This window comes from Equus quagga, chromosome 7 (genome assembly GCF_021613505.1).
Source record: "Equus quagga isolate Etosha38 chromosome 7, UCLA_HA_Equagga_1.0, whole genome shotgun sequence".
Taxonomy (NCBI): Eukaryota; Metazoa; Chordata; class Mammalia; order Perissodactyla; family Equidae; genus Equus; species Equus quagga.
The window spans coordinates 84,773,315-84,795,520 of NC_060273.1; the positions used below are offsets into that span (position 1 = coordinate 84,773,315).

The 22,206-nt window shown below is 46.8% G+C and overlaps 1 protein-coding gene across 5 annotated transcripts; it reads right to left on the bottom strand.

Annotated features, from left to right (window-relative positions):
- Positions 1 to 150: 150 nt before the first annotated feature.
- Positions 151 to 20,584, bottom strand: IL4 (interleukin 4). 5 transcript variants are annotated; one of them, XM_046668287.1, is made up of 5 exons: positions 20,081 to 20,584; positions 10,708 to 10,814; positions 10,372 to 10,425; positions 5,351 to 5,479; positions 151 to 380 (listed from the first exon to the last, which is right to left on the bottom strand). In XM_046668287.1, exons 1-5 carry the CDS (start codon positions 20,112 to 20,114, stop codon positions 285 to 287), a joined length of 420 nt encoding a protein of 139 aa, XP_046524243.1. In that variant the 5' UTR covers positions 20,115 to 20,584; the 3' UTR covers positions 151 to 284. The 5 variants fall into 5 exon arrangements, 4 of the variants coding, with proteins under 4 accessions (XP_046524243.1, XP_046524244.1, XP_046524241.1 ...); XM_046668288.1 differs by lacking the exon at positions 151 to 380 and adding an exon at positions 2,860 to 2,961 and having other exon boundaries at positions 10,708 to 10,796; XM_046668285.1 differs by lacking the exon at positions 151 to 380 and adding an exon at positions 2,860 to 2,961.
- Between the last annotated feature and the right edge of the window lie 1,622 nt (positions 20,585 to 22,206).

Sequence of the window (22,206 nt, forward strand, 5' to 3'; positions counted from 1 at the left end):
TTCACCCATAAATTTGAGACTTTTTTTTCATTCATTTATTCAATAAGTATTTATTGCCTACTAATGCCAGTTAGAGATATAATATATTCATAGGTAAAAGGTGGAGTTCTAATAGCAGGGAGGGAGGGGTTCAGCCTTTGCTGTCAATGTCACACATTCCATGCACAGACAAGAGATATGTCCCACGAAGCAGGCATAGACTGTGGCTGTGTCCTAAACAAATGTGCATACATCACAAGCATCTCAACTTTCACTTAATCCCGAAGTTTCTTTGCTCATTCTTTTTAAATGTGTCTTCTTCCATTCATGTTCTCTCTCTCTCTTGGTAAACTCAAGGGCCTATTGTTGGGTGTTTCCATCCAGAGCCCAGAATGACCTGTCTGGAAGAAATCAGAAATGTTAGTTGCATCATAACCATGGAAGCTTATGACAGACCTGCCTGGAACCTACATCTGTTCTTTCTATGGCCCGTTCTAAATCTTTCTGCCTGACAGCCTTTTCTTTTACCATCCTGGCCTCATACACAAATGATAACCCACAACTCATATCCTGTGGTAAACTACAGCTCACATTAGCCATTGAATGCAAATGGGTCTCAATTAAAGAAGAAAGGAAATTAAAATGTTCAGTGTGGCCTCAGAAGGCTCCATGACTCTCTTAGTTACTTGTTGCCCTTGGCATGCTGGTATTTTATGTGGGCAGGGTGAAACTGGCTGTGGTCAGGGTGAGACTTTAAGCTTTTGATTTGTTCCCTTATTTTGAAAGGGTTAAAAAGATGTTACATGTTTTGGTATAATTTTAGTACTAGTACTAATTTTTGTCACGTAAGTATAAGCAAAGATGAAAAGAGAATGCTTGTTCACTGTTACTAGATCCATATTCTTGCAGAGTACATGTCTTCAAAAGGCAAGTTTCAATGATGTGACACTAGTTTTTGGTTTTTTTCCATTTAATTTTTTTACATAACAGCTTTATTGAGATGTAACTCACCTACTATAAAATTCATCCTTTTAAAGTGTACAATTCAGTGGTTTTTAGTATCTTCATAGAGTCGTGCCACTGTTCCACTAACAGAACATTTTCATCACTCCCGAAAGAAACCCTATGTCCATTAACAGTCACTTCCTATTTCTTCACCCTCCCAGCCACCAGTATTCTACTTTTTGCCTCTATGAATTTGCCTCTTTTGGACGTTGCTTATACATGGAATCATATCATGCGACCTTTTGTCTCTGTCTTCTTTCGCTTAGCATAATATTTCCAAGGTTCATCCATATTGTAGCATGTATCAGTACTTCATTTCTTTTTAGTGCCAAATAATATTTTGTATGGATATACTACATTTTGTTTGTCCGTCCATCAGCTGATTGACATTTGGGTTATTTCTATTTTTTTGCTGTCATGAATAATGCTGCTATGAACGTTTGTGTAGAGGTTTGTGTGTGGACGTATGTTTTTAGTTTTCTGGAGTAGATGCCAAGGACTGGAATTACTGGATCATATAGTAACTATGTTTAATCTTTTGAGGAACTGCCATGCTGTTTTCCAAGTGGCTGTACTGTTTTCTAATCATACTAGCAATGTATAAGGGCTCCAATTTTTCCACATCTTCGCCAGCGTTTGTTATTGTCTGTATTTTTAACTTTGGTTTTTTGATTTTTAAAAACACATTATCATTTATGCACATGGTCATGAGTGCACATGCACACACAGACTTAGAAAGCCAACAGTCTCCAGCCCTGCTTTCACCAATCCTTGTTCCAGGCCCCATTTCCAGCAAACCACCATCCCTTTTTTGTCTTTAGTTTTTCTAGTGGCTACCATCATAATTCCAAAGATTTCTTGATTCACTCACTATTGATTTTTTTCACTTTTTATTATGAAAACTTTCAAACATGTATAAAAGCAGAGTAGTACAATCAACCCCCATATACCCATTCCCAGCTACAACAATCATCAACTCATGACGAATCTTGCCAACTATTTTTTGATTTATCAACGTTAGATAGTGTGTGTTGATTTTTCTATTGAAAAGTGAGGGTTTACCTCATTTATACTACCCCTTCCAAATTTTTTATAGTAAATTATTTTTAGATCTTCTATTACCTTTGAAATTTTGAATGAATACTTAACTCTCTTGTTCTCGTTCCATCAGCCTTAGACAGTATTGCTTACGTGACCCTTTCCCCTAATGAGCTGGGATCTCAGTGCCTCACCTCTCTTTCTTTCCTTCTGCTTTTACCGCTCAGCTGTGTTCAGCTATACCGTTTACACTGTCAGGTTGATAGCATTTACAGTCTGTTCTGTAACCATAATTAAGTCTTCTGTGCTTTGTCTATTGGTTGCTTCTAAGACTTGAGAATTAAGAGAATTTACATTATTAGGACTTTAATTATTGTTCACTGAAAAGCCATGTAGTGTGCTAGATTCACTTTTTTTCCCCCTATAGACTCAATATCACAACCTTTGTGCCAACGGGAGAAAAATGTTCTAAGCATCCAGTTGACATCTTTTCAATTCAGAATTATTTGGTAGTCAGTAGAACTCTTGGACCCATTCTGCAAATCATCTTACTTATTTATGTCCTGCGTGGCCTTGTATTCTTTAATCATTTTGTGCATTATGTCCCCAACTAGAGAGGGAACTCCTTGAGAGGGAAGAGGTCTTTCCTGTTTTATTCTCACACCAATTTTAGTCTCTCAATAAATAAAACTGATTTCCCCCCAAATCAAGTAAACATAGCCAATGCTATTAAAGTGACAACATTCTACATATACTTTATTTTATTATGAATTATAAATATATAAATATTTAAAAAATAAAGCTATTAAAATTCATAAATTAAAATATTCAGCTTATTCAGCTTTGACACTTTGAGTATTTCTCTTTCATGATCGTCTTTAGCCTTTCCAAAAAGTCTTTCAATGTACTCTTCTTGGCTTCATTCACAGTACAGCAGGTCTACAAGAGAAACATTCCATTAGCTTGCATTGCTAAGTATTTGAGTCTTGCTGTTATGCCCGTCTACTTGAGTCAAGCCTACTCTGGCACTTGCCACCTGAACAATTAGAAACCAGACCTCCAGTCTCGCTTGATTAGAAGTCTGACTCTGCCACTAAGCCAGCAGGGTTTGCCTGTTTTTGGTGCATACTATATACACTCCTAGAAATGGCTACTATTCCATCACTGACTGTCTGCCTTTGGGAGTGCCGCAGTCTCTGGGGCGGTGTGTCACACACAGCTGAGTGCTGCTCAGGAGCGTAATGTGAAGGTGGAGTCTCAGACCTGCCCTCTGCTGTGCTAGGCCTTCTGTATGGCTGCCTGAACTGCCAAGAGAGAGTCAGTCCGTTTGCCCTCCTGCCCATTAAATAGCAACACCACAGCTCGGTAGCACTTCTGGTGGAAAGGATTCCAGGTACCTACCACGAAGTCACTGCATCAGTTTGAATCTCAGCTCTACCGATTTATTAATTGCATTGCTTAGGACAAACTACTTCATTTCTAAAAGCTTCAGTTTCCTCCTTTGTAAAATGGGGACAATAGTGCCTACTTCATCAGATCGTTAAGAGGATTAAAAGAGAGAATGAGTGTAGTGTCAGTTCCCTATTCCATTACCTTATCTTATAAATAAAGCACTAGGCCCAGGAAGGGGATGAATGTCCCCCATTCCTCTACTTGGCGTTAGATAACATCCACTCTTGCCTCTCGCTCTCTTACACCATCAATTCTCCCCTCTCTACTGGATCATTCCCATTGGTATATTAACATGCTGAATATAATCCTACCTTAAAAGAACTTCCCTTACTCCATACCTTCCCTTCAGCTATTGTTCCATTTCTCTGCAACCTTACAGCAAAACACCTCCAAAGAGTTTTCTGTACTCACTGCCCCTTTCTTTTCACTCCTCCCCAGCCCCATTCTCTGTGGGACCCACTCTAGTCAGGCTTTCGTTCTCCCGTCTCCATCTATATCAGCATCACTGATGACCTCCATCATGCCAAATCCAGTGGGCGTTCTCAGTCTTCATCTTACTTGACCTTTCAGTACATTTGACACAGCTTATCACTTCCTTCCTCTAACAGAGTGTCTTCCTTTGCCTCTGGGGCATCACGCACCCTTCAGTTTCCTCCTCCTTCACTGGCTGCTTCTCAGTCTCTTTCGCTGGACCTTCCTCTCCCTGACCTCTATATGTTGGAGTACCTCTGGACTCAGCCCTTGGATCTCTTCATTTCTCTATGTCATTCAGGTCTATAACTTTAAATAATATCTTTCTGAGGACTCTTCATTTTATATCTCAAGTTCTGACCTCCCCTAAGCTTCAGACTTTTCCAACAATCTTCTCAACATCTCCACTTGGCTATCCAATAGGTACCTCAAACTTACTATGTACAAAATTGAACTCCTGATCTTCTGCTCAACCTCTAGCCCTGCTTCATCCCCAGTCTTCCATTTCTGTAAACAGCACCAACCATCCCCCAAGGGGCTCAGGCCAGGAACCAAGAGGTCACCTTTTACTCTTTCCCTCACCCCTCACAATGGATCTGTCAGCGAGTCCTTATGGTTCTATTTTTGGTTATATCCAAAATCTAACAACCTCTACAGCTCCCACCCTGTCAAAGCAACCTCCAGCCTGGATTACTGCAGTAGCCTCTCAACAGGACATCTTGCTTCTGTGCTTACCCCTGTTCAGTCTATTTACCGCACAGTAGCAAGAGTGATCATTTTAAATCACGTAAATCAGATTATAGTCTCTGTCCTGTTCAAAACCCTGTGAGTATTTCTCACCACACTTGGGGCAGAATCCAAAGGCCCTGTGTAATCTGATCTCCCGTTAAAATCTCCCTCGCTCACTCTGATCCAGCCACACGGCCTTTCTACTGATCTCTGAACACATGAAGCTCATTTCTACTTTCGGGTTTTTGCACAGCTGTTCCCTCTGCCTGGAATGTTCTTTCCCCAGTTAGTCCTGTGGCCTGCTCCCTCACTCAATTCAAATATCTGCTCAGATGATGTCACCAACTACTAAATCAGCCCTCTCCCTCATAACCCCTATGTTCTTTATTCCTTTATTCTTCTTCATAGCAGTTATCACTACTGGTCATCATACTATATGTTTGTTTGCTTTTCTAACTCCCCCACTAGAACACTGTGAGAGCAGAGACTCTGTCTTCTTGCCTTTAATACTGTATCCTCAGTGCCCAGAAGAGCGCCTGGTGCTCATAGAGCCTCAGCCGGTATTTGTTGAATGAGTGAATGGATTGATTAATCAAGAGAACGTTAATAAGGAGGAACATTTAGAAGTGAGGCTGCTGTCCATCAGGAGCCAAGCCGTCAGCATGATGCAGCTTACCCTGTTTGCCATGCCCTTGAGGTTCCTGTCCAGTCCGCTCAGGCATTCTTTGATCAAGGACCTGTCATGTCTTTTATAGAGCTGTTGAAGCACCTTTGCAGCCCTGCAGATTTCCTTTCCATCTGTGTTCTAGAAAGAGAAATGCCACAGATAGCCATGTGCTAGCTGTATTTTGAACATGTGAGAGATATTTTTTCTTCTGATTTCTTCTTTCCAGGATGACAAGTGGAGAAGGTGAGTTTACTCAACTATGGATCAGATATTCAAGCATTCCTGCCATATGAATGAAGGCTGCTCGTCACAGTCATAAACCTCTCTAAACAACCTCTACCCGTTACCTGCAAATGCAGCATCCTTTTCCTCAGGACCTCTCAGTTTCTTTTCCCTTGGAGGGTTTTGCTCAAAGAGTACCTGAATAAAGTCACCCAACTGAGTAAAATTACAGAGTGGGGTTTGAATGCAGAACCATCTTTCTATAGCTCATGTCTGTTTTTTACGCCATGCAAGCTATTCTTTCATTGGAAGGTGCTTATGTGAGCTCGCAGTCAGATTCTGCTCTCTTTCATTCCTGTAAGGTTTTAAAATCCAGGTTTGCCTGGAAATCCTACATGCTTGTTGAATAAATAAATGCCCATCCTTTGGCCTAGACATTGCTGCTTTGAGCAGCACTCTCCATATCACCGTCCCCTGGGAGATAGCAGTATGTGTAGAAGCTTGGGTCTGGGTGAGGAGATAAGACATTTCCCTGCACAGCTAGAGGTGAGTGCCAGGATCAGGACTGGATGTCCCAGGAGTCTGGCCTGGGGAGGTCAGAGGATGCTTCTGAGAGAGGGTACCATTGAACTGGGCCTTGGACAGAGTTCCTGTCAGGGGCCTTTGGCCTAGAATATGCTCAGTCAGAACCTCCTTGGAATACTGGCAGCTCTGATAGGGGTCTGGCCACATGGCTCTTCCTGGGGACATTTGGGCCTTAGAAGAGGGAATGTACAAGCAAGGAAACAGCTCTTTTTGGGAACCCAGGAGTGGAATTGTGCTTCAGTTTGACTCAGACCTGGTGTGTCCTCTCACTTTCCACTGAAGAACAAAGGCACAGAGCCTGGAGAGCCCCATCCAGCTCAGATAAAGCTCTCTCTAGCCTCTGCCAGGACATGCTCTAGTCCCCTGTGGTCCATGGAGCAGCAGCATGAGCATCACCTGGGAACTTGCTGGAAACGCACAGTGTCAGGCCTCACTCCAGACCCATTGAATCACAAATGTGCATTAACAAGATTTCCAGGGGATTTATACAAGAAGCACAGTCCAAGCAGCTTTTTAAATCCTTACATATTTTTTTCTGATTATCAAGGTAATACATGTTTACTATAAAAGTAATATATTTTCAACAAAAATGAATTCACTCATTATCCCACCAGCCAGAGATAACTACTGTTAATATTTTGGCAACTATCTTCCCAGGGTTCTTTTTAACTTTTCTTTTTTCAAAATAGGGACCAACTATTGATACTGTTTTGTAACCTTTTTACACTTAACATATGGTACAAACATTTTCTGAAGTCATTCAGGCGTATTTAAGAACGTGGGATTGAGAGCTGCGTAGGAACTCCTGGCATCTTTGTATCATAGTTGATCAATCCCCTGTCACTGCAGGTTTTTGCTTCTGTATATAATGTGACAGTGAGTCATCTGTGTAAATCTTTGTGTTCATCTCTTATTCCTTTAGGCTAAATTCTAGAAGTATAGTTCGTATTTTAAGGTTTTTCCAGGAGGCTCTAGACCTTGACCGAGGCATCAGAATCCCAGACTATAGGAGCTTCCCCTTCCCCCTGTGGGGCGTGATGGCCCATAGGCAGGGCCTCTGGAAGGACATGGGCTTAATGAACTAGCCGAGAGGCCTCCTGGGCCCTGATTCTGGTTGGGAACTTAAGAGCAGCACCAGTAGCTCTGGGCTCAGGGAGTCAAGAAACCCCCCCATAAATCACCACACACCTCTAGGGGCTTTGTGTCCGAGCAGAGGCAGTGAGGCCACGGTGAAGGCAGACGCTCCCTGACGGTGAGGTTCCAGGGGGCCAAGACGAAAAGAGCCCCTTTGCTTATTTTTCCATCAAAACCTAATGAGACTTTTCTGAAACTGTCTTGGAGCCTAGAAATTAAACTGCCTCTTAGTTTTGAGTATATGGCCGTTTAATATATGGAAAAAAAAAAACCCTCTAAAGCTATTTGTCAAAGGACTTTCTAAGGTAGTTAGGATAAAATAGGAATTGCAAAGAGCTTGAATCAAATGGAAAAACTTTAGAAGAACTAGTTCTAAAGAGTTTTAGTTAAAGGCCTTAAAGTCTGAGTTCCATTGGCATTGCAGCGACAGGATGACACCCCATACCAACTGCTTTCGTCTGCTTGTCCGCCTTTCACTGGCCAAGTGTGTCCAGCATAGCTCAAGGCTAGTGGACCTGGCAGTTCAGAACTCCTCAGGAGAAGAGACTCAAAAGGTGGGCGTAGGCCCACGCCAGGAGAAAACCCGTCTCTCAGCAGATGTGAGCAAATAGCGGAATGCCATCGGGGAGATTTCTTCTGCGGTAGCGACTCTCTTAGAGTTCTAACTTGGTTCTTGTCAGCTTCATTTAGGGCCATAAAAATCCAGTACTATTTGAGTTATCTCCATTTCTGCCCAAATTTATTCAGCCAGTGCTATATATGAGAAAATCCTTTACTTTCACTTAAAGAAGATTTGAGGATGGGCATAAAGCTCTCTGAAAAATTATGGACTTGAGCTTTCTTTGGTAAATAGGAAAGACCTCCAACTAACGGCCCACCCAAAAAATCCTTCCTAGGACACCTCGCTTGCTTGCTTTCCACTTTGCTCTTCCTCAGACCACCTTAATTTCATAGACACCCAGGTAGATGTTAACCGTGAAACCCAGCATTTAGATCAGCATATTCTTTCCAGCAACTGCCAAGAGCAGACGCTACCCAACTTAGAGATTCTGGAATTTTTAATCTCCAAAAGAAATAAAAGTAATACTCTCGATTTTGGAAAGATGTCCTTCTTTGGAAACACAAAGAAGTCACGTTACCTTCCACAGACCACCTCTGTGGGTTTTGAAGACAACTTTTCCTTGTTCTGAAATATTCTAAGAGATAAATAAGCAGTGTTGAGTCTTCAAGGAAAAGAAAAGAATGGAGGATGCAACTGTTAATCCAGGAGGAACAGAAGCAGCAGGGGAAGGCGTAAGAGAGAGGTAAGAGTGAAGGAAGGCGCTGGGCCTTGTTTCAGGAGACGTCTGCCCATGTGGCGAGGGAGGGATGCGAGAATTGAGTGAATAAGAAGGCCAAGAATGGGAGGAAAGCGGTGTGGCCTAGTGCGGGTGAGGGTGGCCGGGTCTTCTAGAGATAGCCCAGAGTAGGGTCGCCTGAGCTTGGAGTCATGGAGGGGTCGATCATTTCCAACCTCTGGCCCCTCCTTCTTAGAATGATTACTTCTCTGCAACCAGTTTTTGCTTTTAATCAAGAGTTATATCATCTTACAATAACACTTTCCACTAACTCAAGAGTTGGAGTCCAACCAACTTTCAAAATCACTTTCATATCGTCAGCTGTGAAAACTGAGGCACAAAGAGGTGTGCACACTTGCCAGAGGCCACACAGCCAGTTAATGGCAGAACTGGGACTAAAACTACAGGCGGCCTCGCTTCCAGACCCTCCGCTCCTCCTCCTGGGCCCTGCCCTTGGCTTTGGTAGACCTCCCACCAGTGCGGCTGCCCTTGGACAACCCAGAGCACACCCTAGTGAACTCTTGGCTATTTTATCTATTCCTCTATATTTTATACAAAAGATAATATTCTATATATACATATAAAATCTGCAAATCCTTCTAACCTACTGAAGGACAGAGGCTGATACGTGATGACATTCTGAAGGACAAAAGCATATAATATATATAATCATATATTATACATTATACATTTATTTTACATTATATATTATTATATACAATTACATTACAATATTATATATTATTATCTATCAGACTCCTGGAATAATCTTTAATGAAATGAGATATCCAGATAAAGGCCGGAAGAACAGTTTTCCCCGTGAAGTGGGACAGGCCTGTTCCAGGTCTGAGGGCTGGGGTGTGGCCCTGCCCAGCTCCCAGGGCTTCACCTGGCCAGGTTACCTGCTCTAGCGCACATGGAAAGCAAGTGGTTAGGAGACCACTGGTAAATTAATGCTTTGGGTTTTTCATTCTCAGTCGTGTGTTTCCATGAAAACAGGAACTGATGTTCACAAAGCTATTGATATGGCTGTAGTCATGTGTTTGTCAGAGAAAATGCACTATCAGCTGTCAAATCTATCTCCTCCCACTACAGATAGAGGGGCGGGGGTGAGACGGCACAGGAGGTGGAAAGACGAGATGCCCAAGCAGCCAGAAGCAGGGATGTGTTGGACCCCATCTGGCAAGACGGCCCCAGACCAGGCTGGAGGGGAGTTGGCAGGACAGAGGGTCTCTGGACAGCCACCCCAGAGCTGGCGGGCTGTTAGGTGACCAGGCTACGGAAGAGGAGGGGCTCTGGTAATACCTTTTCTGTTGCCGTAGGAAGTCTCTTAGACAAAATGAAAGCTCCCTCAACCTGTAATCTCAAATATCTGTTTTTGTGAGAGTATTTGGTTTTTCAGAAATGTATAGGCCAGGAAAATTCTCTCCTTCCCCAAGCATTTATCGAGTGCCTCCTATATTCCAGGCAGTAGGCCTGGGCTCGGTAAAATCCTAAAGAGCTTTTCCTTGACCAGGATCTGAATTAGGATTACAAAATCCAAGCTTTCTATTAAACATCTTCTAAATCAAGTGAAACCGGAAACACCAAGACACGTTTGAGAGTAAAGATTAGAATTCACATTCTTTGAAAACATTTAACACTTTATAGTTAATTTGGGCCTGTTCGCTTTCCGCTAAGAAAGTCTCTCGTCAAACACCTGTGGATTGGCTCTCCTCTCCCAAGTCACCCGTCTGCCAAAACAGCTCTTACCTTCGGGCCAGCAAAGGCATCCGCTACAGTCAGCTCCATGCACGAATTCTTGCCCTGGGCAGGAACGAGAAAGCGAGAGACAGAGTTACCTCCCACTGTACAGAGGAATCCTTGCTGAGCAGCTCTCACTCCCTCAAACTGAAAAAACTTCCTACGATCCCTCAGAAAAAAAAATAAAAAGCACCAGGGAGAAGTGTCTGCTGTGCTCTGCTCTGCTCCTTGTCCTGTCGCCAGCTACCAACTTCTCTAGAAGCTGTTATGCTCTTTCTCATAGTCTAAGACTACTCACAGCATCACCAGAACATCTGGAGAGATGGTGCTAGATAGCTTACTCACCTTTCCATCTGTGAGGTTGTTCAGCGTTTTGATGATCTCTTGTAAGGTGATGTCGTATTTGCATCCCTGGATGAAGTTGCTGGTACATGCTAGTAAGCAGACCAGAGCTGGAATCAGTTGGGAGATGAGACCCATTAATATATCTCTATTTGCAATGACAATGTGAAACGATTAGTTTACCAGGAGAAGCTAACAATGCAATTCTGACAAAGACATCTCTATATATAGATTTAAAATTGCTGAAACTGAGGGAAAATGAGTTTACATTGGAAAATTTCATTACACCAGGTTGTCAGTCGTTTGGGGCCAATCAGCGCCTCTCTTCCAGGAGAAAAAATGCCTCACAGAAACAGGTAAAATGTTCCTGTGAAATCAGACCAATAGGAAAATGAAACCTTTTTTTAAAATTAACTACAAAGTATCAGCATAGGAAATTACACCATAATTTTCTCTTTAGATTAATCTTATCAGCTTGGGGTTGTTGCTGGCTTTTTGCTTTGCATAGAAGGAAGAGGCCACAGGTGTCCGAATTTATTTTAGTGCAGTCCTCCTGGGGAAAGATAGAGTAATATCAAGAAAGTTTGACTTGAATGGTATTTCAGCCTGGCTTTTTCCAAGTAGGGGTAGCATCTTGGAAACTCTCTTTTTGTGGAAAAGCTGATATCAGGTTCTTTCTCTGGGTAGAAGGACAGTAACAGGCACAGATTCTCTCCTGTCCTAGCACTCAGGCACGCCATTCTTCCAGGGTTGGGACTTTGGCAGAGGACGGGTAACACCAGGTGGGGCTGCGTTTGGGTCACAGCGGGTCTGTAGGTCTTTCACAATAAGGAGGCCCTAGGCAAGTTAGGTCTATCCTGAGGTTTCAGAAATGACCACTCTTCAACTGAAACGTAAATACATCTTCAGCTAATTAGGAAAAAGAGCCAGAGTCTTCCTGATTGACAGTTTGGTTGTCTTTGTCAGTGCCCACCACATGCCCTGCTGTCTTACTTTAATTCCTGTGGACCTGGTGGGGCGCTGAGCACCCCCACCGCCACTGCTTTCTTCTACCTGAGCCTTTCCTTCTCTTTCCTCTCCACTTCCCTTCTCTTGGTTTCTGACCTCCTCTCCCTACTGATTTCCTCTGGACAATCACATAGAAAAGATTACGGCTAAAGTTGTTCCTGCGCTTGGATCTTGTTATAGTGCCTTGTGATCTGTGAAGGAGAGGCCCTGGATAATTGTTTCAGGAAGGTCCTTCTACCACATTTTGGATGCTTCCATTGGAACTGTACAATGAGTTTGCCAAACTCAATGCAGTGACTTCTGACACCGACTACACAGAGTTGGGCCAAACTTCACAGGTTAAGGACACAGCTTCTCCAAGACTGCCCTCACTTCAGACACGGGCCCCAAATTAGGAGGTCAGCAGTCCACCCTTACTTCTGGCCAACTGGCTACAAATTCAAGAGCTCCCACTAAGCCCTCAGGTTCAATAATTTTCTAGAATGACTCACAGAACTCAGGAAAGCACTAGACATAAGGTTACAGTTTTGTTACAGCAAAAGGATAGCAATGAGACCCAGCCAAAAGAAGATACACAGAGGGTGAGGTCTAGGAGGGTCCCAAACATGAAGCTTCTGCTATCTTCTCCCCACAGAGTCACCTCCCCAGCGCCGTGATGTGTGACGACATGAAGAATACTGCCAACCAGGGCAGCTCACCCGAGATTCAGTGTCCAGAGTTTTCCTGAAGTGTCATTCCGTAGTCATGATTGATTGAATTATTGACCACTCAATTGACCTCATTCTCCAACCCCCTCCCTGGAGGTTGGGATGATATCACAGTAGCTTAATGGTGTGGCTGGCCCCCACCCTGAATTGCGTCAGTAGCATAAACTATCAGGGCCCACCATGGAGAGCAAAGACGAATCCCAAGGATTTAGGGGCTACTTCCTAGGAACTGGCGACAAAACCAGCCAAATACTTTCTTTCAGAGGTTTAGAGTTTACCTCCCAAGAGCTGGGACAAAGGCCAGACCTCTCTGGGTAAGTTAAAATTTTTTTAAATAGATATTTCTCTTTTTTCCTCCAGTTTTATTGAGATGCAATTATATACAGCACTGTATAAGTTTAAGATGTACAGCATAATTATTTGACTTACATACATTGTGAAATGATTACCACAATAATTTTAGTTAACATCCATCATCTCGTATAGATACCTCAAAAAAAGAAAAAGAAAAAATGTTTTCTTTCCTTGTGATGAGGACTCTTAGGATCTACTCTCTTAGCAACTTTCCGATATACCATACAGCAGTGTTCACTCTAGTCCTCATGTTGGACATTATATCCCCAGTACTTGTTTACCTTATAACTGAAGTTTGTAATTTTGACCACATTCATCAAATTCCTCCTTCCTCCACCCCCTGCCTCTGGTAACCACACATCTGATCTTTTTTCCTGTGAGTTTGTTGTGTTTTGTTTTTTACATTCCACATATATGTGAGATCATACCATTTGTCTTTCTCAGTCTGACATTACTTCTCATCATGCCCTCAAGTTGCTTCCAAACAGTTTCTCGCCAACAACAGGATTTCCTTCTTTTTTGTGACTGAATAATATTCCATTGTGTATATCACATCTTCTTTATCCATTCATCCATCGATGGACCCTCAGGTTGTTTCCGTGTCTGGGCTGTTGTAAATAATGCTGCACTGAACATGGGAGTACAGATAGCTCTTCAACACAGTGTTTTGTTTCCTTTGGATAAACACCCAGAAGTAGGATTGCTGGATCGTATGGTAGTTCAATTTTTAATTTTTTGAGGAACCTCCACACTATTTTCCACAGAGGCTGCACTAATTTACAATCCCACCCACACTGCACCAGGGTGCCCTTTGCTCCACATCCCCGGCTGCCTGTGTTATCTCCTGTCTTTTCGATAACAGCCATTCTAACAGGTGTGAAGTGATATCTCGTTGCGGTTTTGTTTTGCATTTCCCTGATGATTAGTGATGTTGAGCGCGCTTGTCGTTTACCTGTTGGCCATTGGTATATCTTCTTTGGAAAAATGTCTGTTCGGGTCCTTTGCCCATTTTTTAAGTGGATTAGTTGGGCTTTTGCTAGGCAGTATGATACACTACACAGACGGAGGACTTCATGAGAAGGGCAGACACTTCCTTGCAGGGTAGGTGGAAGCTTCAAATCCAGGCTGACTATTATTAGGAGTACAGTGGTGCATACTCCATTCTTGAGAAAAGGTTCAAGTTAAAACAGGAGTGAACTTGGGACTGCAGACACACCGGAGGAGAGGCCAGGGTTCAGAGAACACCTGTCAAAGTCTTGGGGATGTGGGGGAGCTGGAGAGGACGGGAGGTGAGCAGGGTCCTCCAGCTGAGAAGTGTGTAAGAAGCGATAGAAAAGCCATCCCCATATTCAGCAGTTGTTTCTGTGGGCGCTTGCTTTCCCTGAGTGCCAGACCCTGGGCTTGGGGCTCTGGAGGCAAAGATCTGAGTCAGAAAAGGAATATAAAATGGGAACCAGTAGCTCAGAAGTAGAATACAGCTATTTTGTTTTGTTTCAATGGTTAGATGAGGCCATAGAAAAAAGGATTAACTTTTCAGAACGGCAGGGAGTGACCAGAAGGTCCCCTCAAAGGGAGGAAGGGGAACATGGGCCATCCTCCCTGCAATGTGGCACCATGGCAGCTGTGCATGTGGCTGGCTGGGCAGAGGCCAGGTAGGTAGGGGCCTGCACATCAGGGACACAGACAGTCACCACCTGAGAAGGAGCCTCTCCCAGCCTGCAGGGGTTATGGACAGTGACTGCACAAGGATGGGGAGAAGTCACCGAAGCTCAGAGGAAAGTTGGAGACTGCTGTGTTCTGGCTGTGTCAGTCATAGATCCTCTTCCCTTCACCCTTCCTGAGAGCTGAGAACCAGCCCTGGCCCCTGTGTGGCCGCAGAGCTTCCCTTTCAGACTCTGGAATGTAGCAATTATGAGCTGGGTTTTGGGGTCCAGCAAACAAGTCACTTGTCAACTCCGTGACCGTGGGCAGATCATGAACTCTATGGGGCTCAGTTTCCTCACCTGTGAAATGGGAATAATATAGCTCTTCCTCATGGAATTCCTGTGAAGAGCGAGTGAAAGATTCCATGGAAAGTGCTCAGCAGATGTCACTCCATAAAGGGTGGCTGTTACTGGACACCACCACGGCACTCTGTGGGCCCACGTGGCCTGTCAGTCCTGGCTGCTCTGCTTTCTCGCTGTGCAACCTTAGGTATGCCACACAGCCTCCTTTGTGAAGTGGGGGAGATAGTTGTACCCGCCTCATGAGGTTGTTCTGAGGAATAAATAAGTTAATGTTCGTAATCATATCTTTAGTTGGACAAATGACTGTGGTACTTACTCTGTTAGGCAAATCTGAGTGTGGACAGGACCACTGGAGGTTTTGCCAGTGGACATTTCCCACATACGTCCCTCCTGGATGGGTCTCCTTTTTAGTCTTTGAGGCCCTCTCCTTTTTTCAAGGAGCCACCGTTAGTTGCTACAGTGCAACCCTTATACCTGTGTATCTGCATTTGTTGCAGGAAACAGACACTGCTGTGGGCAGGCACCTCAGGCAGAAGGAAAGTAGGTGCTTATAAAAATGTTGGGAGGGTGGAGGAGCAGATTCCAGGCTGGGCCCAAAACTCGAAAGAAATGATGCACAGCACGGACCACTAGCCTTGAGGCTGCCACTGCATCTGGAGTTCAAGAATGCCCCCTGAGGCTGCAATCCAGGGGTCCCAGAGCTGCTGCCTCAACTGCCTCCCCACAGCCACAAAACTCACCAGGAGAAACCTCATCTCCCCACGCCCCAGCCCAAGGGAGCAGGAGGATGGCCTCTGTCCCCTTCCGCCTTCCACGTCGCACGGGGGAACAGTTCGCACCCAGACACTAATCTCAAGGGGGTCTGCTCAAGGGGAAAGGCATGGAGGTTGAACAGAGCATCCCAGTTTCCCTGGCTGATGATTCTTGCCCCCACCGAGCCCTGCGAATCTCGTCTTCCCTCCTCTTCTACCAACTGTGCAGGACGACACACAGAAGAGCCCCTTCCAACTCCTCATGGGCTTATTCTCGAAAAAAAATCAGACTCCTCCAAGGGAGTGATGTTTAGCAGAGATCGGAATAAGTAGGTCTTAGCTAGGAGCAGAGGACTGGGAGTGTGGGGAGGTGTGAAGAGCAGGGGGACAGCATGTGGAAGGCCTGAAGGCGGGCGCTCCCTGGGGCCCTGGAGGAACTGCGGAAAGCCACTGGGCCTGGGAGGGGGAACAGAACACGGTGTCGTCCTGTGAGAGAGGGAACTGGCGTGGATAGGGTGGGGCGGTGGGAAGGAGGGCTGTGGGTCTGAGTTGTCCGGCAGCAGCGGAGTGTGGAAGTGAAGGTCACATGTCCAGGAGTCAGTGGGACCTGGTAGTTCGGAATCCCAGCTCTGCCACTTACTCTCTGGGTGACCTTGGAAAAGTTACCCTGTCCAGGCTTCTCTGTCAAACTGAGCTAATAATAGGGGTGTGGGGAGATTATATGAGGGACTAAATATAGAATGTTTGGTGTCGTGCCTGGCATGTAGGAAGCCCTCAATAAATGCCAACTATCGTCATTATCATTATCATTATTAATAGCACATGGAATTGGCTGAATATGGGGGTGAGGAAGAGTGAGAAGTCACAGAGGACCCCAGGTTTCTGGCTCGGGGAAATGCTGCTCATGGAGATGGCAGTTTAGGAGGAAAGGAGATGGGGTGGGGGGACTCTGAATGGAGGGGCCTGCTGCTGGGTCTGCAGCTCTGAGCACAGAGGAAGGTCTGGGTTGTAGACACAGAGGGTGACAAAGCCAAGGGGAAGAAGATACCGCCTCGAGGGTGAGGGAAGAGAGTGAACAGGAAGTGCCTATGACCCTCTCTTGACACTGGAAGGAGAAAGGAAGGAGAGGGAACCCAGGCCTGAGAGAGTCTCGGAAGAGACGTGAATGGTCAGCAGTGTCAGACTTTCCTCTGGGTCAGGCGAGATAAGGATTTAGTGATAGGAGACAATCGATGACATCACTGAGACAGCTTCTGGAGTTCAGTCAGGGCAGATGCCCGACAGGAGCGGGAAATGGAAACAGTGGTGTAGATGCATTTGAGAAGGCAGGCTATGTTGGGGTGCTGACTGCGAAAGATGGGCGAGATTTTAGACGGGACACACTTGAGCCCAGGCTTCCCCAGCTCAGTGAATGGCAACTCCATCCTTCAGGGCGCTCGCACCACCGTAAAAACCTCCCGTGTCCCACATCCAATCCAGCACCAAAGCCTCTGCCTGCAAACTGTATCCAGAATTGAGTGATATGCTGGTTTGAACTCGGGGCCGGGACGTGGCGGGGGTGGGCCGGGAGCAGGTGGGGCAGAGACTCAAAACTAAGTAGGCCACGAGTTGCTAATTGTTGAAGGTGGGGGCAGACAACCAGGAGTTACCTTTGTATGTCTTTGAAATTTCCCATAATAAAAGATTTTAAAAACCTATACGAATAGAAAAGTTAAATATATAATTAATATTTCTATATTATATAATATACATATATTTATACTTTTATATATCATATATAATATGTTTATGTAAATGATATATAAATATAAGCGTATGTTGTACAGATGACACTCACATATCCCCAGAAGCTGACCAGCCCTCCACTGCCACATCCACTGTCATTTCCCATATGGGTTTCCACAGGAGCCTCTTAACTAGCCTCCTGCTCCGGCCCTTGTCCCACGCTCCGTTCTTCACACCGCGGCTGGAGCACTTCTGTTAAACCTGAGCCAGACCGTGTAGCTCCACGTGAACGATGGGAGGAGCGTTCCGGATCTCTCACGCTCAAGACTGTGGTGCTCGGTGTGCCCTTTCTCTGGACCTGTCTCCCTTATGTAGAAGGCTTTCCCCCTCCCTCACTTCATCCGGATCTCCCTTCTATGTTATCTCACCAGGGAGGACATCTCTGAGCTCCCCTCACAATATGGCGGCCCCCACCTGCCCTCGCAGCCCCCTGACTGCTTCGCGGACCTCCGTAGCACTCACCACCACCTGCACGCTCTGTGTTCTCTTGTTCATGGATTCTGTGCCCCGACTAGAAGTAACCTTGTTTTGTTCACCATGGATTCCCAGTGCCTAGAACAGTGTCTGGCACCTAGTAGAGGCCTCAATAGATAATTGTTGAATGAATGAATGAAGCTCCATTTCACGGAGGGGACAGCTAAGACTTGGCCTAAGTAGGAACGAGGGAAGTCAGGGGCACAGCTGGGACTTCCAAGCTAGGGCTCTTTGGACCCTGAAGTCCTTGCCCTGAGCCCCAGGAGAAGACAGGGGAATGGGCTCCTGAGCATAGACACAGGGAGGGGACAAGGGGACCAAGGGGAGGAGGGAGCCAAGGTAGGAAGGGCAGTGGACTCGGGCTTCCTTGAGCGGATGGTGAAGTAGCTCCATAGGCTACTGGCTTCTCTCTTTTTTGAGAAGCAGGTGAAAAGTCCTTCTCCTGAGAGAGAGGGAAGCCAGCTGAGGATCTGAGGGACCTCTCCATCTGTCCCTGGGGGAATTAATGTCGCTTCAGTCTCGAGCTGGACTGGCGGCCTACCATTTCCCATCTCATGCTCCCTGGTCCCGCTGCCCCAGCCTTGCAGGCCAGGGCTGCATGAAGACCCCCAAGAAATGAGCCCCTTCCTCTGTCTCTGGCAACACAGGATCTGACATGAGAGGAGGGATGCTGGACCTCCTGCCTCCCAGACCCCTACAAGTGTCCACCGCCTCTCCTGAGACAGCCAGCTCCCAGGGAGGAGTTAGAACTGACTGAGGGGTCCTGGCGCTAGTCCATCCAGGGAGGGGGGTTCCACTGGCCCCTCCCCCACCCTAGCTTTGATCAGTTCCCTCATGGACCAGACATCCAGTTCACGTTCTTTTTTAAAATTAAATTTGCCTTTGTCCCTTCATGGGAAATGAATGTATGCTCGTTATAGAAAACATGGGAAAACAGAGATTAGAAGAAAGAAGAGACAATAAATGAGAAATTGCTTTTCTAAGGTGGTATCGCTGAAGCTGCTTCTGGCCTAGGGCCCCGGGCCTAGCAGGGGCGCAGACTCTGGCTGGTGTGGTCAGCAGACCGTTGAGCGCTGATCTACACGGGACACCACAGGCAGCTCGGGCCTTCCTGCCCCCACGGGTTTCAGGAAGAGCCACTGGGCCGCAAGCTTGTCCAAGTGATGCAGAGAGCAGAGCTAACAAGAGTTGCTATATTTAATTTTGGTATCTGCGTCACAGGTGACCACACAGCAGTGTCTGCCTGGGCTGTGGGGCTGGGGGTGTTTCTGAATGGCTCTGTGAGAGAATCACTTTCCACAAGAGAAGGCAATGTGGAGGGGAAGGGAGAGAGCGCAACAGAAAGTGAGGTCGTAAGTAGAAAATCGCTTCTGGGATTTCAAATGGCTTCGTCATGGGGCCCTCCCTTGCTGCCGAGAAATCAGTTGATCTGGGAAAGTTCGTTGCAAACCCTTTGCTCTGTTGCATTTGGGTGGAGCCGAGAAATGAATGAAGATAATGAGGCTTTCTGACTTTTATTTTTCAGAGTAGGAGTGGGCAGTGATGGGGGGAAGGGGTGACCGTGGATACAACCATCTGTACTGATGCTGCCTGGACCTCAAGGAAGGCTGGGTAACTGGCCAGCATGTCCCAGGCCAGGCTGCCGCGTCTGGAACGAGGTCAGCCAGGACTCGGGCCCGGCCTTCTTGGAAGGGAGTCAGCTGAAGGGAGGAAAGGTTTTTGAGTTTGTTCAAACTGACCAGCTAAATTAAGATAATAAGCAGAAGACACTTACTTCCCGGTTGATCATAATGAAAAAGTGATAAGCTGATGGACTTGATAAACCCCAGCCTTCAAGCTGCTCGGTCATAAGGAAACAAGATGCAGGCCCTCATCCTCCCGGGTCCTGAGCAGTTCAGAGGGCCAGCCTCAGAGAAAGCCCCAAGTGACTTGGAGTGTTTTCTGACACCTCATCTGAGCAGCACACAGAGGTGTTTAGAGCCAAGTTCACCGGAAACTCGCGTGTGTCTCTCACTTCTCACTTGAGCCCCAACCCCTCTTCCAGTGAAACCTCCTGGGCCTGGGGTTCCTGGGGTGCCAAGGGGCTCCCCACCCTGGGCCCCACCACCAGCATCTTCTCTCCCACTCACCACGCACTCTTATCTCTTCCCAACCCCCCTTCACTCTGGGCCCTGCTCAGCGTTGCCTTATGCATGAAAAGCAAGACCACACGGTTAGGGAAAACTCCCACAAGTGCCCCGGGGGTCAGTCCCCAGATGGTGATGCTCCAGCCACAAGAGCTGACACCTACCTTTTTTTTCTCTTTCTTTTTCTTTCTCTCTCATTCCTGGCTGGGCCCACCTCCTTGTTGCTCCCAGCGGTGGCTTGGTTCTGTAGCTCTGTGAGGTGTCCTCATCCCTGAAAGGCCCCGAGCCCCCTCCAGCTCACCGCTCACCACTGATGACCAGAGGTCGCCTGTCTAGGGGACAGTCTTGGAGGCACAGGCAGGGAGCTGTGGGTGGCCCAGGATGTGGCACGCTGCGGACCCCTAGTGGTGGGGCCTGGGCGGCCCTGTCAGCACTGTGTGCCCAGCTGCAGGGCCCTCCTGACTGTATGGCTTGGAATATATCCTTGGGAAATCCTGAAGGACCCTCCCCACACCAGCCTCAATTCCAGTGTTTGTTCTGGGGAGATTCACATGGAATTTCATTGGAAGACTTTCCCTCTTTCTTGTGGACAGACAGGCCAATGTCCTGGTTGGCAGAGAGGACATGGGTCAAAGATGATGCTACCACTGGATGGATCGCTAAGTTCTGTATTTAAAAAAAAATCCTTCTGGCCTTAAGATCCTCGAATCTCTGGATAGAGAGGGATAGCAGAGATCTTGCCTCCTACCCCTACCCCCGACTTTTGAACCTCCCCGCCCTCCCAGGGTAGAGCACCCTCCATCATTTAAAGATTTCTTTCTGGTGCTAGACCTTGAGTGCTTGTGGTGTCTTGGTCATTGCTAGCCCAGAAGGCTGGTGCAGGGCAGGCCATAGGCAGTCCTCAGCAAATATCGTGGGACTTCACAGGTTCTGAGGCCTCTTGGGACCACAGAGACAGTCCACTCCCTGCTCTGGACAGCCCCTGGGACACTCAGCCCCTGTACCCCCTCCCTAGGTCATCCCACTCTGGGCTGAGCATCCCTAGGATCTCGAACTGTCGATTGTGGCTTCTTCCCTCGTCTCTGCCTGGGTGCAAGCGAGGTGTCCGCTCTATTTGAGAGTGGCTCCTGGAGCAGTCTGCCATGGTCATTCGCTCCCTGGACAAGCCCTGCCGTGGCCTGTGTTCCGTGAATCATCCACGGCATGAGCTCTTGCTGCTCCTGGGTGGCGGCCTCCCCTGACTTCTGAGCATCGCTGTAGATGTTCCCACAGGGCTCTGGGCTCTCCAGAGAGGGCGCCTGCATGTGACTCAGTGTTTGAGACTGTTCTCTGAGGACCCACCACCCACTGCAAAGGCATCCTGTCCTTCTGGGGCAGCCCTCTGCTCTGGACACCTCCCAAAGATTAACAGTGGAAACCACTGCTGACGGGCATGACCACCATGACCATGAGCTGTGGCTTGCTGAGGCCTGCTGCTTCTTGCACTCCAAATGCTGACATGGGCTGAGGGAGAAGTAAAAAGATCTGCTTAGAAGAATGGTCTGACCAGGGCCCTGCAGCCTTGGCTCTCCACTCCAGTCGCTCCACAGTCCAGGGGCCACCAGTCAATTGATGTGTCTTTGATCACAGAGGTGATAGTGTGTACCCTCTAATGATGAGAGGTGTCTAGAAATTGAATGGGCTGTCCCTAGAAAGAAAGTAGTGAGCTCCCCATCAGGGGAGGTACCCAAACAAATTGATGACAATATTATAAAGGTCGTGTGTTCAGGCCAGATGACATTTGGACAGAGGCAGGAAGGGTGGTTAAGTGAGCTTTGGAGTTGGAATGAGTTTTGGGTTCAAATCCTGGCTTTGCTGCTTATCAGCTGTGTGACCTTGGGCAAGACACCTTGTCTTCTCTCAGCCTCAAGAGGTTATGAGGGAGGCATCAGAGGGTGTGTGGGTGGTTTCAGACACAGGCCGGCCACTCATCAAGAGCTGTGATCCTGAGATGACTTCTGAGGTCTCTGCCTGCTCCAGACACCCTCCTTGAACCCTAACACCTGGCCCAGGCTTCCTCCTCCTCCCCGTGGGCGGTAGGTGGGGGGACTTCCTCCAGGCCAGGTATCCCCTCCCCCAGAGGCTTGCTTACTTTCTTTCAGCCCAGATCTTGTCCTTCACTCCCCCTCCACTCTATCTTAGGGCCCCTCCTCCAACTGGCCTGCTTCTGGAAGAGCTCCTCAGAGTCTTAAGAACACAGGCCAGTGTCCCGGAAGGCCGAAATAAAAGGCAAACACCATCAGGTCTCTTG

Coding starts and splice junctions, on each gene's coding strand:
- IL4 (XM_046668285.1), bottom strand. CDS start 20,114: ATGAGAGAGAAAGAAAAAGAAAGAGAAAAAAAAG. Junction 10,815..20,080: donor AAAAGAAAGAGAAAAAAAAG/GTAGGTGTCAGC, acceptor AACTGATTCCAG/CTCTGGTCTGCTTACTAGCA. Junction 10,426..10,707: donor ACAACCTCACAGATGGAAAG/GTGAGTAAGCTA, acceptor GTTCCTGCCCAG/GGCAAGAATTCGTGCATGGA.